Source organism: Ambystoma mexicanum, chromosome 6q (assembly GCF_040938575.1).
Source record: "Ambystoma mexicanum isolate Mex_15411 chromosome 6q, UKY_AmexF1_1, whole genome shotgun sequence".
Lineage (NCBI taxonomy): Eukaryota > Metazoa > Chordata > Amphibia > Caudata > Ambystomatidae > Ambystoma > Ambystoma mexicanum.
The window spans coordinates 998,964,932-998,987,898 of record NC_090937.1 but is presented as its reverse complement, the minus strand read 5'-3'; the positions used below and the strand labels follow the sequence as shown (position 1 = coordinate 998,987,898).

General features: G+C 40.8%; 1 protein-coding gene across 2 annotated transcripts in view; it reads right to left on the bottom strand.

Moving 5' to 3' along the window:
* Nucleotides 1-22,967, bottom strand: part of LOC138516426 (cytochrome P450 4V2-like) — a 1,267,862-nt gene that overhangs the window by 589,881 nt on the left and 655,014 nt on the right. For both annotated transcript variants that reach the window (XM_069631546.1, XM_069631545.1), the window contains one exon: nucleotides 1,773-1,899. In XM_069631546.1, the coding sequence (XP_069487647.1) occupies nucleotides 1,773-1,899 (127 nt within the window). The remainder of the gene's footprint in view (nucleotides 1-1,772; nucleotides 1,900-22,967) is intronic.

The window sequence follows — 22,967 nt, the reverse complement described above, 5'->3', positions numbered from 1 at the left end:
CCCGCCCTCCAATGAATAACATTATACTTGGACTAATGGCAGACAGCACAGTTGCCTTGATTTTAACTTTGTTAATGGGCTGTTCCTTAAGCACTCTTCTATGTTGAAAATACATCTGTTCCCTATGAGCGATCATGCAATATTGGATATGGAATTGCAGGCCGCCCTAACTGAAATAATTGATAACATAGTCGATAATCCCACTGTTAACGCTCAGGCAAATAGATTACGCTGGACGCACGGTTATATTCATGAACTAAACACTAGATTGATGAGGGCAGAAGCTATGGGGATCCCGACAGTTAAGTCATGTAACTGGAAGTTGGAATCTTTGGTGGATAGGTACGCGCCACAATATGATAGGCCCATAGCTAGTAGCAGATACCTGAGTAAGCCGGGAATCCCCTATGATGCAGTGATAGCAAGTAGGAAGAGAGAATTGTGGGCGGCTACTCGCCCTATTAGGAGAAATTATAGCATTAGCCATACTTTGGTGGTTAGGCGGAAGAAAAACCTCCAGTAAAATGCTGGATGTAATTCCACCACCTTACAGCCAAAATCAACAAACTCAGCGGAATCACTGCCAGTGGTAATTCCGCTGAAATAACCATTGAGCGCTATGTACTCCATAAATGGGGACTAACACAGACATACCACCACTTGTAATCCGATGGTATTCCGCTGGACCAAGTGGCAGTAACAGAAATCCGTTTGGTAGTATTCTGACAGATTGACTACCAAAATACTACCAAACTTGTAATGAGGCCCAATGAGTTTTAACATGAGTCCCCATGTTTTCAAATGGCAACTCTTATTGGTTTTTTGTTTGTTTGTTTTTTTGCTACTAGATGTTTATAAGCCTTCACACACTTTCCCAGTTCTTCCCAATTTCTTATGATTACATTTGAACTGCATGGCCTCTTTATATGAGAAATCTGGCCAGTTCAACATTTAGCTGGTGGTCTGTCCTTTGACTTTACCCAAAAGAAGTATTTATGGATTCACTTTGTTGATGTCAGAGATTATTGTTGTTTTTTCCGAGCCCAACATCCGCTAAAGTGTAACCAGTATCACCACTATTTTATAACAGAGCAAATGTAGAAAGTCTTTCATTAAGACAGAGCACAGGATACTGCAGGAAATCACTTCCACTTTGTCTTTACAAAATAAAAAATCTCAGAAGAGTACATATTTGTACATGACATCCTATCACACTGATAGACTGAACACAACATCAGATGTATTGTAAGTTTCATTTTGGATGCGAAAAAGTGTAAGCACATCTTTAGCAAGCCAAAGCACCAGAGTACTCATGAGTTGTTTGCTGGTTGCAATAGGTCTGTTAGAAAGATCAAGCAATCGCTAGCTGTACTTAACCGCTCATTTTTAATGAGCAAAGATAAAGAGGAGGTGTGGCAATGAACAATGGCAGGGTAGAAGAGTCTAGGATGGTTACAAATAAAGGCCCTTACGCAGAGGCATTGTTTCTATTTAAGGGATTTAACAGTTTGAGAAGGTAAACCTCTGTCTCCTACCCCATTAAATGAATCACACATCGAACAGTGATTGACCTGTGCTGTTGGGATTCCCATCCAAACGAGATTCTATACATTTTATGTTTTACCATCCTTTTGTTATCAATATTCTCTTAAAAGGGATCCATTGCTGGAGTTTACATTTAATGACTCACAGTGGGTGCTTTACATAATAGGATGCAATGCAATTTTGCGCAGGTTCTTTGACATATATTGTAAAATGAACTAAAAGCTTACCATGTCGGTAAAGTCATGCAGAATTTTAAGGTGCCTAGAATGCTCTCTCCCCGCCTTGGATATGGAAAAGAGCGCGTCTGGCCAAAGCCATGGCATCCTCTGCCTCTGATGGATAAGATCTGACATTCTAGGCAAAAAACATGTCTATGTCAGGGTCAGTGAAAACATTTACAATGTAATTATTTGAACAAATCTCTTAAAAACAAGTTTAAAAATGGGAATTAATTAAAACAAATATACAGTATAAAGTACCATCTCGCTAAACAAATATTGGGCCTCATTATGAGTTTGACGGTGCAGTCAAGACGTGACATTAATTCCGTTACTGGCACTTTTGTTGGCGTTAAACGAATTACTGCTGTTTTTACTGCACCACCAAATGTTGAGTTTTCCCTAGAAGTGAACGATTTACCTCCAGTAGTAACTGAAGGTAAATTCTCCAGTTTGAGGTAAAAGAATTAGCAGAATCACCATAGCGGTATTACCGCTCACTGTAATTTTGCCAAAATCCCTATGGAGCTGCAAAATTGGGTATTTACACTGCCCTTCCATCACTCGCAATCTTACTTATTATGAGGTTGATTGTCTGCTGAGTACAGATTTGTCATTGCTGAGCAAGAAATATTCAAGGACAACCATATGTCCCATTCAGAGCTAAATCTACAATGCAGGTCAATGTCTGGCTAGTCACACTGCATTTAGCTTCTGAAAGAGTCTGAACACAGATCATTGACAATTGCCACTAATTTCCTAGTTCTGTGGTAGTTCATTCTCTAAATGTAGATCCCCAGCTTATGGAACAAGAAGCATTTCACTGAATTAGCAAAACCACATCTTGAAGACTGGCCTTGCATGACCAGTTTCTTTGTTTCCATTACACGGGTCACCTGAGGTCCTCACTGGAGTGGTGGTCACAAGTCAGTGTGTCCTGTGAGTCCAGCTGTGTAGAACCCATAATCCAGTCAAATGGAGCATGGAACCACCAAGTAGACTAGCCGGGCCAAATAACCTGATGCCTGTAGTGACATCTGCACCCACGACCGCTGGGCTTCATACAACAGAACTAAGGCACACATATAGAAGGGCCAGTGATTTATAGAACTCATATGGCAGTCCCTGATTGAATTGGAGTACAGGGGGTGAGTAAACATACCTGTGTGCCCCCTCTGTCTCCATAGGGCATAAAGTACTAGCCTTTTCTTTTCCTTTCCTAGCCTTAAACAGTGATGCTCTGTCCTGGTGTCCTCTCTTGTGTCTCCCCTAAGGTGGCTAGATTGAGAGAGAGTTGGTTAAAGACTTTACTCTTGATGTCATTACAACCACTTGCTGGTACAAGCCAATGATTTTGCAACTTCCTAAAAGAGACTCCTAGCTTTCTAAAAATACTTTTATTGGGACCTATGACTCTAAGGGCACTAGGCTTGAGCTTTTCTATCTAGGGAAGGACTTTCCAAGGTTAATACCTTATTTATAAAGTTTATACAGTTTTTTATGGTGTTTGCTTACTCCTTTATTCTAAACCTATTATTTTCTAAACAGATTACTTACCTAGTTTTAATTCCTTATTCACTTGCTTTGCTGCATTTACAATATCCTGATGTCTTTCTCTAACTGTATATAGAAGTGAAATGTTAGTGCTCGTAGCAGAGTACACAAAGGTGAATGTATATATAATAATAGTGAATGTTTATTGTGTTAATTACCTGTGATTTAATTAATAAGTGTGTGATCTAAGTTTTCTAAATAAATAACGGTATTTGTATACATTCTCATAACTGGTATTATTAAGAGTCATATGTGCGTGCATAACTGAACCCTTCACCACTCTCACACTCTCCTATGTCTAAGCCTTGCTGCTCATCCACACTACTCAGATAGAATTTGGCTTGCCCTTACTGTTTGTCTCTGTTCATCAGAATAGTGTGTCCTCTCAGAATCTGTCCACAGGGCTAATTCTGAAAATCCATCTTCATAGAAGACTTCAGCCGTACAAGCAGAGTAACGCCATGTCTGCATATTACTAGAAAATATGTGTATCGTATTTACATTCAAAAGCTTTATAAAATTGTCTAAATATAAACTAACACTGCAGATGAAACTTTCTATGCATCCATATAATGAGGGGTTGCACAACACAAGTTGAAAAATGAATACTCAGGATTATTACTGTGGATACTGGCACAACGTGATAGTGTGAACATTTCAGTGGAAACATCAGGAAATACAACCATATATATACAATATGTGTACATATAATAACTAGGCTATTGACATGAGCAAAATAATTGTGTATTGTTAGACAGTAGAACAGATGTCTTGGGTGTTATTCTTAGCAGTGCACAGTGGTGGTGCGTTTTATGGTTGCTTAGCTTACCATAACTGGTGAATTTCTGGGGTTTTTCAATTTTGCTTGTACCCATAACATTCCTTTAACAAAGTTTTATAACAAAATTTCATAGGTTTTTACCCATGCACCCTAATTTCCTACAAGTTCCTTATACCTATTTTTAATGATTACACCTAAAAATCACACTCACCTCCAATGTAGCTGTTCTAAAGTCTGCAAAACAGCAAGTTGCATCAACAAAACCAAAAAGCACAGGGGACAACAGAACAGGTTGTACCCTTCAAACAACAAAAACATATACATAAAACAACATTAATTATATTTATTACACCCAAATATAACTTTTTGTACAATTGAACATTTCAAAATTTAAAAAATATGTTTTCACTCACAATATTATGGAATGTACCAAGCCCAAAACATAATTGTACACTTCATTGTATCAGTTTAGTACAACTCTTCAGACACACTGGGATACACCAGGAGCTCATTAGAAAAGAACCTCTTACCAAATAGTAAGTACACTGTATTCATTTCTCTATTATTACCATTCATTATATAAACATTTCACATAAGCGAATATCACAATTTTCTATTTTGACAGAAATGGCAAGCAGACTTGATTGGCTAGAAGAAAACTCTCCAAAAGAACAAATGCGTGATGATGAAATCTCTAGTGGTAAACAATACATCTTTCAATTTAAACAAAAAAATGTAATTCATACAGAGCTTTATGAAATAATAATGTCTTCTTTTCTTATAGTACATAGTTTACCTGAATAAACTACACCACAGATTAATTATGGAGAATCCCAACAATCAGAAAGACAATCCCAATCCCCAACTGTACAGAATCAAATTATGACCTTGTCTTCAAAATTGAATGAATTTAGCAATTACTTTAAGCAACTTCTAAATTATGTTAAATATGTTATTAGAAATGTTGAATATCACTGTGCTACTTGTACCTGTCCCGCTTGGTCCATGCAATCAACTCAATCAAATTCATAAAACATAAATCAAAGATGGTTTGATGAAACTTCTCGTCCTCCCTGATGATGACTTTATAGAAATTCCAAATTCTCCCTTGTATGTTTACCTTTCTGATACCCCATCCCTTTCGGAAATATATTTATTTTATATAACATAAATATCTTGTATATTATTCTGTCATATATTTCTTTTTTTTTTACCCCAATTGATACTCCGCAGACTATACAAATCTTTGGGTCCGCTTGCACAACGAATGTCACACGGCAGTGGTGCGGACATTCCCGACATCATCATGTAGCCAATCCTGTGCAGCGTGATGAGGTGTCTGTGAATGGTGTACGTGCTCCACTGACATTTTCAAACTGCATTTTCGGCCGATCTAGTAAGTTTCAAGTTGAAAGGTTACCCTTCCAGAGCTCCTAGAACCATTTTCAGTTGACCCCTCAACTTTTTACAACTTTCCATGGCCTATTGTCGACTTGGTAGTCTGCAGACAGTATTGTAGTCTGCTGAAGGGACCCACATATTGCTTTCAGTCATTCTCAATCTGGCAGTTCAGGAAAGAGCACCTGCTTGTAAGACTTTCTTGCAGACTATTGGCACACATGCTATTTAACTTAAAAAGCGGAATCAGTTGTGGCCATCCTTCCTCCCCAGGGGTCATCACCACCACCAGCTGGAGGGTCCAGACAGGGGGGCAAGCATGATGATGCAGAAGAGGATCAAGAGGAGCAAGAAGATGCGGTAGAGGAAGTGCCTACCTTCAGCACCCAGAGAGAATCATGGGTGTGGTGGTTCTTTAAGACCATAGAAGGGGAACCAAAGGCTTAGGCTGCCAGTGTTGAATTTATTGAGTGTGGGGTCATATTCAGTCATGGACAACACATACAGTACTCTTTTGGTACCACCTCCATGTGCCGCCACACCCGCTCAAAACACCTGGTTGCTCTGAGAAGGCTGTTCCTTTCTCAGGGAGTAGTAGGCTGTATTCCTCTACCCCATCTTCCTCAATCACTCCTGTCACTGCACGGGCTACTCCTGTGGGCCAGAGGATCCAACTGGCTGCCTATGAGGCCATACAAGAGGCTGTTGATCTATATCTTTCCAGGACAACAGAACTCTGTATGTACTGTGACACAACATTCTGGAGGGGGGGGGGCAGTTTCCAAGTGCTTTTGAGGCTGCGGTCAAGGAACCTGAGAAACACTGCCCCTTACCTTAGATTTAAGGCAACATCTTCCCCTGTCCACCTGCCCCTCCATATCAGTGGTTTGTGCCACTTCCCTCCCTACCCTCCCCCACCTTACCTGCTTGCCTCTCCTGGAAAAAAGAAAAAAATACAAAAAAATACAAAATCAAAAAAGAAAAAAAAGGTTCCTTTTGGAGCCACCATTCACAGTTAAAAAAATAACAATAAAAGAAGTATCTTATAGACTCCATCTGCTTTCCATTTTCAGTAGTTAGACTCAATAAGATTCTCCAACATCTCATTTGCATTTTGTACTATTCTAATGGAAAAAAACTGACAATGTTATACTAGAGATAAAGAAGTTTCTGTCCCAAATACTTTTCTCTAGCATACAATAAGGACCATATCTTCCTAAGCACCTTTTGTAGCCTACATAGTCCGTGGACAACATTGTAGTCTGCAGACCCCTGGGCAATTCAAGGCAGGGGGAGTTAAAATCAATTAAGGCAGGAGTTAAAATCAATTAACTTGTTCATGGTTAAATAATGACAGTTCTTAAAATAACCTTTTTGTAATTTGGTGGGGGTTTTATATACTGTACTTAATGATTTTTTCTAACTTTCACAAAAACTGCTTCTAACTTTTTTCTGTTTTTGCTTTTTATTTCCTTCAGCAACTAAAAATACTTCACTACATATTACGTGTTCACAGAATCTGTTTCAATGCATTTTGAGCATTCAAAAGAAAAATCTGATTGCCGACATCAGCCAAATGGACTACATCTCTTTGAAAAATATTCACGCCAAGATGTCATTCCAACATCCTGTTAAAAAGCACATACAGCTTTGTTTACAATCCGCCTGTTTTCTTTCATTTGTGGACAAAACAAATTAGAACATTTAACATTTGCCTCTGAGCTATCCGGGAACAAAGAATCTTCGAACGTGGAAACAGTTCCATTAACTTTGTAAACGTATCCTTTATGGCAAACTGTAGTGTAGTTTAATTTATTACTTGTACTGGGCACCAGACCCGAAGGTATCAGGGCGCATTGCAGAAGGAAACCTACAGCTTAGTTACACCATAAAATCATATCATCACATTTACATATTGGTTACATGGCCATATTACTGTGTCAGATAATAGTACAATTGAGATTACATAATGGCTAAAGTGTCATGGTATCATACAAATTAAGATTACATGGTGGTTACATATCAAAGAGATCATATTTATATACACAGAATGGTTAATGTTTGTCTCTCAAGGGAGGGCATAAGGGTAAGCCTTCTTGAGCCAAGTTATCATATTCTGGTCTAATTTAGAGTATGTTTGATCCTCTCTCAAGAGTGGGGGTAGTGAGTTCCAAAGTACAGCAGCTTTGACCTGGAAGCAACGCCCCCCCCCACTCTAGACAATTTTAATATTTGGACTGAAAGGTTATCAGTACTAGCGGACCTAGGGGGATCGTTTTAGCGAATCTCTCCGCGAGATAACATGGTGCAGCATTATTTAGGCATTTGAATGTAAGTGAAGCCACTTTTAGTTCGCTTTTTTCATAAGTGGAGAGCCAGTTGTTTAATTTTCTAGTTTCAGGTATGTGCTCTCTTCTAGAGATTCCCAGAGCCGCTCTCAAGGCGTTATTCTGTAGAAGCTGGATTCTTTTGATAGTAGCTTTGTTGGCGCCGATGTAACGGGCATTACAGTAATCCAGTCTCGACAGAACAAATGCTCTTGCCAAGGTAATGCAACTGTTGTTTGATAGGAAGGGTTTACCTGCTCTGATTAATTTGCAAGAATATGCGGTAGTAGAGGCCATCATATTGATGTGCTTGTTGAAAGAGAGGGTTGAGTCTAAATAGACCCCCAGGTTTTTCACCTCGTTAGCGGTGATGACAAGGTTGTTGTCTATACTGAACGAGGAGTAGCTGGGTCCCAGTTTTTTTCAGGGTGGAGGCAGTGCTCAAGATGATCATTTCTGTCTTGTTATCATTCAGGCATAGTCCATGAGTGGCCATCCATGCCTGGATGATGAGATACACACTGTTCACCAAGGCCAAATCCTTTTTCATTATCCCCGGTAAGTGGTAGGAGAATCTGGGCATCATCTGCATAGTTAGTGTAGGTAATACCAAGATGGTCCAGATCATCGAAAAGGGGCTTTGTGAAGATGTTGTATAGCGTGGGCGAGACACATGAGCCCTGGGGCACTCCACAATTAATAGGGATTGGGTCGGCAGCTGCTGTAGGGGAGAAGACTCTCATGGTCCTGTTATTGATCAAAGATTGGATCCATACCACAGCTTTGTCAGAGAAATGGGCAGCTGAGACCAGGTGACTGCAGAGGACCTTGTGGTCCACAAAGTTGAATGCAGCCGATAGGTCCAGTAGGAGGAGCAGGGCTGACTTTCACAAGTACCTGAGCTCGTCAATTTGGGCCTTTAGGTCAATTAAGACTGTTTCAGTTCTGTGCTGAGGGTGAAAGCCAGACTGACGAGCTCCTAGTAGGTGCTGTGACTCCAGATATTTTTGTATTTGGGAATACACCATTTTATTTATGATTTTTAAAAGAAATGGCACTGTAGTGATTGGGTGGTAGTTGGTGGATATAGTGGGGTCAATTGTCTGTTTTTTAAGTAAAGGTAATACCCAAAATTCTTTAAGGTTGCTTGGTATGGTACCTGTGGAGAATGATGCGTTGATAAGCTTGATGATAAAAGGGGCCATGTCTCTAGCTGTATCCTTTATGAATTGAGCAGGGCATACATCTCCCTTACAGTTCGAAGGTTTGAGCGATAGAATAGTTTTTTTCAGTCTCGCTAATAGAGACTTTGGAGAACTTGAATCGCATATGGCCTGGACATTTTTTGGAGGTTGAAGTGGATGAGGAATTATTATCTGAAAGGATGGTAGTAAGCAATGCTTTTTTCTTGGCGATTTTAACTTGCAGGGTCGAGACTTGGTTTGCCAATGTTTTCTGTATGTTTGTACACCAAGGTTTGTCTTTTACACATTTGTCAGGGACTGTGGTGGGGGTTTCTAATTCCTTCAAAATGGTGAAAAGTTCACTTGAGCTAGAGTTAGCTTGGGAAATTCTGGTATTGTAAGTATCTTGTTTGGCCTGTATTATTTCATTTTTGTAAAGAGCAGTTATGTTGCTTAGATTAGTTTTATTTTCATCAGAAGGTAGTAGTCTCCACAATACCTCGTATTGTCTTCTTTTTGTGCGTAAAGTTTTTAGGTGTGGTGTGTACCACGAGTTAAGGTGAGCTTTATGCTTACCTTGCCTCAATTTCAGGGGTGCGGTTAAGTCCAGGGAAATAGACATAATTTTATTGTACGCGTTCACCAAGAATTCTGGGGTCGATGTATCTGGGAAGGAGTTTAAGTTTAGGGAGAATGAGCGGGAGTAGGTTGTCTGGAGTGATGTTCTTTTTATTTCTCGTTAGGATAGTTGGGGCCATTTGAGTAGGAGTAGGTGTTGGTCTTTTAGTTGCTAGAGAAAATACCACCAAGGAGTGGTCGGTGCAAATTTGAGGGGCGATAGACAAGATGGAGGCGTTGCAATTATAGTCTGCCACACAATCAAGTATCCTGCCTTTATTATGTGTAGAGTGAAGTACTCTTTGGGTGAAACCAAGTTCAGTCAGAATGTTGGCAGTACTGGTTGCGTGCAGGTCTTTAGGGTAATTAAAGCCTAAGTTAAAGACACACAGTAAGATAACTTGGGATGAGTTTTTTAAATTGTTCAACAAAATATTGGAAAGGTCTTCCTCAAAGGTTCTCAAAGGTCCTGGAGCACGGTAAATCAGATGGATGGTGAGAGTCTGGGAGTTGTTAATGAGCAATTTAACTGTAAGGCTTTCACAAAAAGTAATGTCATGGGATGGAGCTAGTCTAATAGAGAGGTCAGATTTAGTAATAGCTGCTAAGCCACCTCCACGCGCTTCACTTCTACCCAATCTTAGAGTGGTATAATCATTTGGTATGGCTAGCATAAGGCAGGGCCTGCTGCATTATGCAACCAGGATTCTGTGATAGCCAGGAAGTCAATGTTATCATTTCGAATAAGGTCAGCTATCTCCGTAGCATGAGCTACCATCGATCTGGCATTGATTAATGCTCCCTTAAGGTAAGGGTTAGCTGGTAATAGGATGGCTGGAGCTTCTAGTGAGATGATCTCGTTCTTGGGGGTAGGATATGTCCTTGTTGCAGATACTTTATGGGGAGTAGGGACTGAGCAGTTTTTTGGTTCTGGTGTTATCTATTTTGTTAGGCAAAGTAATCTTCCTGTCATTAGTATTGGGGATAGTTCTGGCTAAAGGTTCAAATAACTTAATTAATCTATAGCGCCGTTTTTTATTTCTGTCAACTGTGTTACAGGGTTTTGTGATATAGGTGGGAGGCTGCTGTGATCTTGACCCTATGTTAATGTTGGCTAGTAATTGGGAGGCTGTCTGCGTAGACTGGGACATTGTTATGGTATGGTCTGGATAGTGGCACGACAGACAAGACTCTCGGCAGGTCTTATATGTGCAGACTAGAGCTATAAATAATGTTACAGAAAGTGGAAAGAACTTTACCACGTACATTTTTTATGATGGCATGATAGTAGGATAAAACGCTTATAGTTCTATGTCAAGTACAGGTAGACTGATTGCAGTAATACAAAGGGGTACAAAGCAATTGTATACAATGTATAAATGTATACAATATATACACATGTAGAAATATTCCAGTGACATAGCCCAAACGGTTGCCTCCACAGTGAACTACAATGATGTCTGGATGCTTCAAAATAACTATACTCTTGCAAAACGATAGCAATTCTGCCCATTTTAAACCCCCAGCTCCATACTAAGAAACTTCAAATTCTTCTAATCCAAGAGTCACAGATAATCCACATTGCTCACAGTACACCTTTACCCAATGGATCCAAGATCCAAGATCCAAGAATCTCCCACCATCAAGACACTCTGCTTCTTCATAGCCATAGCCATCTTCACTGCAGATAGCAAAGAGAACACTTGCTACCCTGTCTTCCTGTACACCACAACCATGAAACCTGATTAGCTAATCCCCCGATTTCCGCAGACCTCTGTGACAGTCTGCGGTTTCCACAGTCCACTTTCCATGCCAGGCATCCTTTAAAAACCCGGATGGCACATGCAGGTCCATGGACACCGTAGCACAGGGCAGCCCTTATACCCTTTTTACTTTTATGTTTGTAACACTCCCTCATTGGGCGCTTTCAAACAGTCACACATCCATCCACCAATCAAAAACTCTACATGTAACCCTGTCATCTCAGTACAACACTTCAGATGTACTCTTGAACTCTCAGAGTACATGTCTCTGGTTAGCCACAGCCACCGGCATCAGAAACTACAGTGAAACTCTCCAAGATTTCTATTTGCAAATTCAGCAATATCTACATTTAACGAAACATAGTACAGGTATGCATATATTTCTTTAAAGTAATATTTTAAAACACCCCTATGAATTACATGGCCCGCTGTAGTTATGGTTAAGTTGCTAAACCCATAGGAAGAACACTTTTTTGGCGGCTTATAACTTCGCTCCCCCTGGAGGAATCATCACCATACTTTGCAAATTTTCTGTGGCAAGTTTGGTGAGGTTTCCTGCAGGGGGGGCAAAGTTATAGGGGGTCCCACATTTTTTTTGTTTTCCATAGTCTGAATGGGGAAAAACTTTGCACATGGCTACAAGCTGAACGGCTGGACGGAATTTCACCAAATTTGCGGCAGGAGAGTGGGCTTGGTTCAGAAAGCCTATTTGGTTGAAATCCGACCAGTACTTTTGTTGCAATGAACTGAAATGTAAATCTGAAAAATTGAGTGATATCTGGGTCTGCTCTGCTGACCCATTTCCTTGTCCGCTCCGCGGACCGGAGTCTCATTGGATTCCAGTACGCTATGTCGGCAAACATTGGTGGGGGCTGGAGGGAAGCGTGCTGTGCGTCGATGTTTTTGGGAAACACCACCATGGTGTATCGGAGGATAGTGCAGCACTGTAAGGGATTGCAAAACATGGTTTGCTGGATTGGGTGGGTGAAAGAAGGGATGAAAAGTTTGGGGGAGTGAAAAGAGGAAAATATGATATGTTTGTTTAGGTCGAAGAAGACGGTGGTGTGTGAGTGGTGTACACGAGCACTGCAGCAATTTTGCAGTGCCAGAAGGGGTTGTAAAACATGGTTTACAGGATCGGATGGGTGAAAGAGGGCATGAAAAGGTCGGGGAAGTGAAAAGCGGAAAAAATTATTTATTAGTTTAGGTCAAAGAAGACGGTGGCATGCGAGGGGTGTACGCGAGCAATGCAGTAATTTGCGGGTAGCTCCTCAGGCAACAACCTTCTATGCGACTGCCTGGACGCTCCATTGGGAATGGGGACTGCATTGCAGAGGATGTGTAGAAATTGACAAAGTGTTATGCTGTTGGCTAGGGGTGTCAGTGGCAGGGGTAGGTTTGGCAAGTATGGTACATGGCCAAATGTTCCCATGCATGCCTCCATTGTAGTGGTTGTGGCCAAGGGCTACATTTTTGGGTGCATAGGCGGAGGCCATTGGCCTCTGCATGTACCCAAGAGGCTAGGGCTTGGCCATAGCCTTGCTTCAGGGAGGGCAGTAAGACATTGCCACATGGAAGGATTTTTTACCATCACAGTTTTGTGATATGGACCATTTACGCAGCTACTCACATTTAGTTAATTGGCGGGTAGCTGCACAGGCGACTATCATTCTTTGGTGAGTGCAGGCAGACTCCATTGGGGATGGGGAGTGCATTGGAGACAATATGCAGATATTTACAGTCGGTTTGCTATGTTGTGTTGTGCCTGCAAAGCTCCTACTGCCTTGTGTGCATGGCTATGGCCCTTGGAGCTAACAGTCTGGCCACTTGTTGGAAGTAGGTTTGAGAATGTTGCCTTGTTTGGGTCCATTACTATACCCATACGTACCTGTCGTCAGGAAAGCTACGTGGCCACATGTTCCCAATCATGGCTGTGTTGTCTTCTAGTGACTGTGTCCAAAGACCAGCCTCTTGGGTGCATGGGCGGAGGCCGTAGGAAGTTATGGGTTCCCAATGTGTTGTGGCGGTGGGTAGGGGTGCCGGTGTCTATGGTACGTATGTGGCCAGATGTTCCCATGCATGGCTCTATTGCCTTCTAGAGGGTGTGTCCAAGGACTAGCCCTTGGAATGTGGAAGAAGGGGCACATGCAGTAAGGTGCAAGGTGTATGAGAAGAAAGAGGAATATGAATAGATGTAAGTAGCCATTATTAATGGCAGCGTACAGGAAGAGTTTGCAGGAAGGATGTCGTAATAGGTGGTTGCCTCATGGACCATGTACTGTGTGCTATTGAATAGTGTCATATGTTAACCCACTGAAATGCTCTCTGTTTTGTAGGTGATGCTGTCATTGTACGGCTCCACACAAGCAAAATGTCTTTGAAACGTTGGCATCAGACGCTCCTTTCATGTGTTTCCATTTTACAAAAAATTACAGTGCTAGCAAGTGTTGTTAGACCAATGGCACAATGTCTCTGTGTGTGTCCAAGGAAAAGAAGAACCCTCATGGGGGTCCCCTCGGAGTGCAGGAGAATGTAGGAGTTGGTTTGCTTAAAAAAGCAACATTGAAATGTGAGCTGACAATGTTTGTGTGCCGGTTGACTGCTGCGTGCACCTGTGGCCATTATTACTTTCAATACAATGAGGGTGCATAGAATTGTTTGAAAGGGCATAGTAAGGGCAAAACAGGGAATGTAGCACTGCACAAGTGAGCATATGGTGTGCTGTTTCAGTGCACGAATTGCGATCCCTTTTCGTCTTGTCCTTTACGTCTGTGTTTGGGGCTCGGGAAGAATGGCAAGTACAATCACAGTTGCAATTTATGGGGAATGGTGGAGACATGGCACTGTAACGGCACGTGATTACAGTCATCACAAACCTCCGTACAATGCACACAGAGAAAGTGTGCAGTAAAGTAAATATATAATTATGCATACAAAACTGCAGTTTAATACATTTTAATTGTAATACACATGTGATGTAAAGTTGTACTTACATAATTTTGTCAACTTCCAAGCTTGTATTGGGAGGGTGACAAATTGTAGTGTACAGCAAATGGAATCGTTGCAGACTACCTTTGGGGCACATGGGCAGAGCAACCGCACTGTAAATTATGAATCCTTTTTTCTACAACTCCACACAATGTCTGACCTTGGAGCTAATTATGCTTCCCACTCAAGGCTGTTTTACAATGAGTATGTGTCCTGTTGAAGTAGAGGTATGTTAGGTTTCACTTTCCAGAGATGATGCTTGAAAAAAAAGGATTCAGCCAGCAACGTGTTTCGATTGTAGCATGCATTTCAGAATGTTGGTAGTATCATCACGGTGAAGGTAGTACATACAATTTACTTTTACAGTCCCTAAGGAACATTTATATGTGCTGTGTGTTACGAGGCAACGGTGGACAATGGTAGACTGTGTATTCTCTGCCTCAGCATACATGGGTGGCTGGGCCATCCTATGCAGTTTGGTGTCTTGCAGCATCAACATGTTTGGGGCTGTTGCTGATCAAAGAAAAGAAATTACTGTGTACGTCCTTCAAACATTGTAAGGGGGTTAAGGTGTTCAAATGGTGTTTCTATTATGAAATGAAAGGGAAACAGAAGTTTAAAAATGTAAGGAGCAATGCAGTGTGTGAAATATGGCTGCCGAGCTACATACCATGTGCTGCAGTGAAATATGTGTTGGATACCTTCTTTTGAAATGGTGTACATAACAATGAAGATGACCTAATGGAGTAAACTGTGCCAGTGGAATGTGATGAGCCATATGTGGCAGCAGTTAGGACAGTTGCTTAAGATATATGGATGCATTGATCAATTTGCTTTGTTGTGATGGTGCAGATTATCAGGTAGGTTACTGTAGTGTAGTGCATTTAGTGTGTCCACTTATTATAGGCTTTGGTGAACAGTGTACGTCGGAAACAGGTTATCTATTGTGTGGAAGAAATGGCAGGCAATGTCAACTGCAGTGGCTAAGGCATAGGTGTCTGTGTTATGTGTGGGGTTTCTGGTATGTGGATAGATGTTTGTATGCATAGTTTTACAGTGCAGTGGCAGTTGTGGGCAGGGTCTACAATATTGAGTGCATGACTGGACACCCTACACTGTACTGGGTGTAGTGAAGCGTGTAGGGGGTAGGCACAAGCTGCGTAGTGTAATATAGGTGTGCATTGCAAATTGTGTCATTGCTATGTGCATTGCACAAATGAGTGCACACATTGCACTGTGGACATTGTAGAGAAGTATGATACCAATAATTGCATACTTACTGTTTGGATTGGGGAGGGCCTGTGCTGTCTTTTGTGTATGGAATGTGAAATGTTGTAGTAATCGTTGTTACATTATCTGTGGGAAAAGTGGGAAAAGAGAACAGAACATGTTAGAGCAGGTATTTCATTACTTTGCAGTACACTACATTGCATATATTTATTTTCTTTGTGGACCCTCATAACTAGTACTTCATAAGTACTATGCTTTGAACCAGTGTAGTGTGCAATGAGCGCAGTTCCTGTGTTTCTTTGCATAATCATTGGGTCTGTGGGGAAGAAAAATCCATGCTGGATTTTAAAAAAAACCTTTGAAACGTCTTTGCTGCTATGCTGCACACTGAATTAGAAGTAGCACTGTACTAAGGCACAGTGTTCGTAATTCAGAATTTATTTCAAGAAGAACCTTTTTGTGTAAAAAGGATTTGACAATGTTTTTCTATTATTAAGAGACTAAAATTCCCATCATTGATAGTGGTTCTTTATTCACTAAGCAACGCACTTTACAAGTTTTGCACTTTATGGGTCATAGATAACCATTGAGTATTTGATTTGTTTGCAAAAATATTGATAATTGGTGTTTATGACATTTTGTATGATATTTTAGATTCTAATTGTGATTGTGTTATTTTTGATGAAATATTATGTGTTTTTATCTATTGTATTAAAATGTATTTGAATAGAATTGAATGTATTATAACATGGTAAACTTGTTTCTGTTCATATATGTTGTTGATGAACTGAGAACATGTGATCCAAAGTAAGAAGAGAAAACACAGTGAGAAGAGGGTTCTATATTTTTCGAGTGTCCTTAGTGTTCTATGGGGGACCAATCCTCAGGTCGTTAAATACCCCTCGTCTCTTATTTAGTTGTTGGCACAATGAATTACAGTAACGTTTGGAGTGGTTACAGCACTTTTTAAGGTGTACTCTTGAAGTAGGAGGAAATGTAATGGTGTACGATTTTTGTAGCACTGTTTCTTTATGCGTTTGGTTGCTGTTGGTGGTTTGCAAGTATAGTGGCATTGTACTGTGCTACTGCAGAATTGTGACGGTAGTTATGTACCTGTTGTCGTACTGTAACTGCTCATACTTTGGAAGTGTTTGAGGATATGTTTGTAGCACAGTCATTGTTAAAGGTTGAGTTGGGTTGTTTCAATGCTGCAAATAACATTGTAGTATTCTGGTTGCAGTTAGATACCAGATGGTGTATTCTAACTATTTACAGTGTCCCATTCCTAAAGTGTACATGTACAAGCTTGTGCATTCCTGTTGCTACTTTCACATCTGTGTAAATTCAGAAGTGGTAGTCTGTCATTATGGGTTTATGTAGTGATAGTTCCATATGTCTTGCAGTTATATGAGTATTAGAGAGCTGGTGACTCATGTGCGTACTTGGTGGTTTCAGAGGTTACTGCGGATAGTTTTGAACCCTCATACTTACTACTTTCCCTTTTACGTATCCGGTGGAAAATACTGCTACTGTGATTTGTGTACACGTTTGTTTGTGTGCGTGTACTCATTGGGTTCAAAGGGGATAAAAGTGTCCAACACACAGTTTAATACATTTCTTCAATGCTTGTTGTATGCTAAGTTGCTTTAGGTTGACAGTGTGGAAGGAAATTTTTTTTTGTGTACAATTACGAAGTTACTGGTTGGTGCTGGGGAGTAAGGTATAGTAGGTTTGTACATCAATGACTACATTTTGGCTTCAAGAATATTAAGTAGGCATTTGCAAGATTTGCAGGTAATCTCTGCTTTGGAATGATGGAAGTATCATTGCATTCCCACCATGACCATTGCTTTCTAATGTATGCAGTATAGTGGCCTCCACTGGTTGTGTTGCCTGTGTGGTAGATTATGGCTACTGTTGTGAAGGTTTTCATCCCAAGTGATACCTGTACATGGGCCTCATTACAACCCAGGCGGTAAGCCATGACCTTTTACGGCGCCGTTAACCCCTTACCGCCTAATTACGAGGTCCATTTGCGGGTTCCCACCTTAACGGCTGGTTTTACCAGCCGTTAAGGATTGGACCGCAAAGGGACCTTGGAGGTAATTACGGTACCGCAATTTGCGGTACCGTAACTACCGCCTTCCCATTTCCATTGAGCCCTATGGGGGCAAAAATGGGAATGGGGAAGGGCCAATGGTGAATGGGGAATTACCGCCCCGCTAACCTTGTAATGCGGCGGTAATTCTGCCATTCACCATGGCAGAATTGGTAAAATACCGGCGGCAACCATGGTGCTACTAGTGCCATGGTTACCGCCTGGGTCGTAATGAGGCCCTGTGTGTGAAGGCAGTAAGTATGCAGTTATTTTTGGTTCCATCGGCATTGTATCTTAAGAGCATTAATATTACATAATGACTATACAAGTGTATATGTAGCATTGAACGATTATCAGAATTGCAGGCATACACAATAGGCTATGGTTTGCATGTTGCACCAGTTATTGAAATGGAATGGAGTCAAAGTTAAGTATTGCTACATACACGAAGCATTTGTTAGGGACTTGTTCCTGAATGACATGGTTGCAGAGACTACATGTATGTTTCCACATGTAGGAAATGTGAAAGATCTCATTTATGAGTATGTTTTTCCTTTCCAGCATGTGTACTAAGTACATTATAAATTCCTGTAGATCTTCTTGTTAGTTTTAAGTGAATTTCACCATTCCAGCACAGTAGTCCAATTCTTGCCTTATTCCTGAGACACTGTAAATGTTGACAGGATTACTTACTGCATTTCTGTGAAGGACGAGCATTTGCAAACGCAACTGGTCTGCACCATTTAAATAAATGTTTTCATTGGTATTTGGAATGGAACATTCATTGTTACATTTGCATAGCAATTAACACCAGTTGTATTGGAACATTTTAGTGGAACTTCTCTGTCTGAGTCCTTTGATGGAAGGGTACGTGGTTTCCTTGAAGAGGCCCTTTTTTGTGTGTGGAGTTGTGTTTGTCTTGTCTTTTTTACTCTTTTCGTCTGTTCTTTTGGTAGTTAATGTAGTATGAGTTGATTTCAATTTCTTTGGTGGCACTGTTGCCAAATCATTTACAACTTCTGATTGAATGAACCTTCTTTTCAAACCTTTGGGTTTGTGAGGAACAGGGTACATTTTCAGATGGGGTGTGTACAGTGCATGTAGTACATTGTACTCTATGATCCAAGGAATGTCTGCGCTGACTGCAGTTGCACCAATATTCACTAGATACAGTCCTTCCAGTGTAAATAGCCGTGACAGTGCTACGTAACACATGCCTTCTTTAAAGACTGTGCTGCCAATTTCAATCAATGCTTGATCTAAGGTTATACCTTGCGATTTATGAATAGTTAGTGCATAAGCTAGCAACAGAGAAAACTGTTCTCTGCGTATATACATGTCTTTGAAAAGAAGGAAGTGAGCCGTTGTGCGTCCTATCTTTTTAACTGCTAAAAGTTTGCCAAACTGGATGTTCACAAACTGAATGCTGTTGTCCCGTGGGTATGTCTGGAAGCCAACAACTGTACCAAATGCTCCTTTAACTAAACCTTGCTCTACTTCAAGGTTATGCTTTAGCATTACTCTACAGTTCACACATAGGGCCTCATCACAAGTCTGGCGGTAACACTTAAATGCTGCGGTAGCACTATTAACGCCGCATTTAAGGGTCTGCCAGATCATGGGCTTGGCGGATTTGCTGATTTTTGGTGCTATTACCGCCCGCGCTAATACCGCCAGCGGTAATAGCATGTAAATTCCCCATTGGGCCCAATGGGGGATGGGGAATTCCCAAATGGGCCCAATGGGGAATGGGAACCAACCGTTCGGCCAAACCCATGATCCGGCGCTAATAGCGCCAGGGGTTTGGTGGTAGGGCTCTTAGCCCTGGCAGTAATACCTCCGGGTTAGCGCCCAACTTGTGATGAGGCCCATAATGTTAACATTTTCTCCAAACCAGCTGTGCTGGGGATAGAGATTTCTATGGGATTAAGTCGTGCTATGTGTTTTTTTTTCTTTTTTAAGCATTACTGCATTGAATTGTGCACATATTGCTAGAGTTGGCATTAAGGACATACAGGTGACATTTTTGTGAGCTAATTGTTCAATGACATCAGCAGCACATGTGTTACGTCCATACAGCTCATAGATGCGTCTCATATTGAGGGTAGACTGCGCCTCCTTTGATAGTAAACCAATGATATGTTTTTTAAAATGTTGTCGTAGGTGAGGTTTGAGTAGGTGAGGTTTCAGTACAGCCAACTCTTCTGCAGACTTCTCATACTAAAACATGGTGGTGGTTACTTCTGTCATGGCTAATTCTGCCTCATTTGCAATGAGCGGCTGTCCATGTGGTTCTTGGCTGCCTGTTAGATAAGGTTCACTGCTCTCAGAAGTGTCCACATTTAGTTGTGCTTTAAGTTCTTCTTCTTATTGGCATTCATTGTCCAATATGGTTTTGTATCATGTAAAGTTTCCATCTGTAATTGTACTTTCACTTGCATAGGAGGCGTGGGTGGCTAATAAATCGTCTTCTTTTCTCCATGGTTTGAAAAGTTGCAGTAGAGCCATGTAGTACAGTTCTTTGTTTTGAGGAATGTTTAATGACAATTTCATATGATTAATTAGGCTGCGTTTGGTAAGTATCACCAGGCTGCCTTCACAACTTTCCACTCTGTATCTACCTTTTTTTCTCATCTGGTTTAATGTTATTTTTGTATGCAAAGTTTTGGGGGTATCTGCTACAGGCACAAGGCTTCTAAAGTAATACTCCTGTTCAAGTAGTATGTGTCCAATAAGTTGTTCTTCAAAATGTCCTGGCTGTTGGGATTGTTTTGGCTATTGTTTGTATGTCTTCGTATGATTTCAGTACTCTCTTTCTGGATGCAGCAGGACCAAGGCTTAGCCACACTATGTTTTCAGATTTCTCATATAAGGTGGTGCCGGTAAAACTGTCTGCCGCTTCGTAGGAGCCACATTCTCTATGGACAGCATTTTTATGCCAAAGCTGTACAATTTTTGTGCCAATGTTTTGTCAGATGATATGTCATCCCAGAGGTCTTTGAGCTCTGTTTTCTCTGCTTTGGTTAAGTAGGCTGTGACATATCGTGCAACTGCAGTGGAATTATCTGCAATACATCAACATCAACATTAGCATTCCATAGGAGTCCAATTATTGCCTTGTAATCATTGATGTACTTTGATGCTTCTCTCTTTTTTATGCAGTATTTGTTCTTAGGAAATTTCCCTTTCACTCTGTGTCGAACCGAAGACATGAAGCTGTTTACTTGCCCTGTTGTAGAAAATGGTCTAGGGAAACCAAAGTGGCATTTGGTGTAGTATTTGCCTCTGATTTTATATTTGCACCAACAATTCTTGCCACACGTGTGTCTTTGGAACTGCAAAATGTTTGCATGTAGGTGACTATGTCTACTTTCTGACAGGATTTTGCAATGGACATATTGTTGAATGAACTGCAATACAGTTTCATCACTCTCCTCACCAAATTTAGGAGCATTTTTTATACACAAAAGCTTGTGGATGTGTGGTGCTTCTCGGCATGATATTCCTTTCTCCAAAAGAAGTGTTCCACTTCTCCAAGGAGAGCAGGTGCTTTATTGCAAATGAAGTGCAGCATGGCAAGGAAGCGATGATGGAAGTACTGTGAAACATTTACTGGATCAAGAGAAGTTTCCTGGTGTTTTCATGTCTACACCTGATTTGTTTTTGTTTGCTATGCATAGGAAAGTGTGCACGTGTTCCCATGCATACTCTGCACAACATAAAGTGACAAACCATGGGGGTGGGCCAAGGTTGCATAGCTTACACCGTACATCTGCGTGCCGTCGGAACCAGTACTCTTTCGTACCACACATGTTTGGCAAGAGATTTTTAATGCTTGACTGTAAAACTTTGTCCTTCTCTTGCACCTTTTGATGCAGCTGTGTAGCAGACATGTTTTGAAAATCAGAACCTGTTTTCAATGTGTAGGCAACTCCATAACATAGCGTTGCCAGTTTACTTTCAAAGAGGAGGTGGAATATGTACTCCATGTTCTGTCTAAATGTAGGGTCTTCAGAATACATTCATTAACAGCAGTATTATGACGCTGTTATTTGTGTGCATCTTTAATCATATCTTCCACCTTGTCCAGTCGGGAAGAGTAGAGGAAAGGCTTTTGCTTCTACACTTTTTTCCTATATACTTATTGGCGCTCCTTTGACTTGCCGCATTTGATATGTTTGTAGTGCATCGTCTATGGTGTCTCTGGAGTGCAGTGGGTGAATTTTATAGTGGTCTAAAATATTGGAGGCTGCACTAGGATCTAGACGTTCAAATTGGCCAGTTGTTGAGGAGTCCTGAATTATTTCGGTTGTTTCTCTCAGGTTTTCTTCAATGTTTATTTCCTTGTAGTATTCATTGTTTTGTTTAAGGTATTTCAAGGCTTCCCTAACTTTGCTTAAATCCACTAGTTGGTGCCAAATTTTTTTGTCTTTTGTAGGTACGCCATTTACCAGGATAATCAAAGATTCTTCTATTGGCCTCTGCACTCATAGAGTCTCTACATTTTCTTTGAGATCTGCTGGTAAATAAATAACTTTCCCAAAAATGCCTCTCAGTAATTCGGTGGGAGGCAATTGTTCAGATTATTGCTTGAAATGGGTACACTGTTTGGATTATAATGCTCTCATACAAATTAAGCTGCTGCAGAGCGTTTGCTTTTGGCAGTGGAAATACTTCCAAATTATTACTGATTGCCCATGAAGGTCTTTGGTTATTGTCAAATTTTGCAGTGCAGTATGTGCACAGTATGGCGGTGTTCCTACGTTTGTATTTGTTTTCAGCTATACAGTACAGAGCTAAATGAAACCAATGGGATTCCTCATTGCATTCTATTTTCTGCATTTTATCTATAATTTTAGTGCTCTTTCTATAGAAAGTTCTACGACAACACACACATACTTGGTCTGGCATTTCAGTAGATGTGCTTTTTAACTTTTGTATTTCTTTTCTGTACGTGTGATATCAAAAGTTGATAGCTGCAATGTTGTCAATACTGTTGTCTGTAAATGCTGGAGTTTGTGAGTGCTCGTCAGTTCCCCAATATTTCTTTTGGATGTGCTCTATTTCTTCGAGCACTTTGGCTGTACCGTGTAGGAGAATATCATTTAAATGTTGCAGTGCTAAAGCTGGACTTTTTGCATAGTACAGGTTGCAAACTAGATTTCAGACTGTTGAATGGTGGGTAGCTCACATTTTGATACGGTGGAAGGTGCTTTGCAAGCAGGTCCAGAAATACAGGCTAAGGAATGTCCTTGTATGCCTG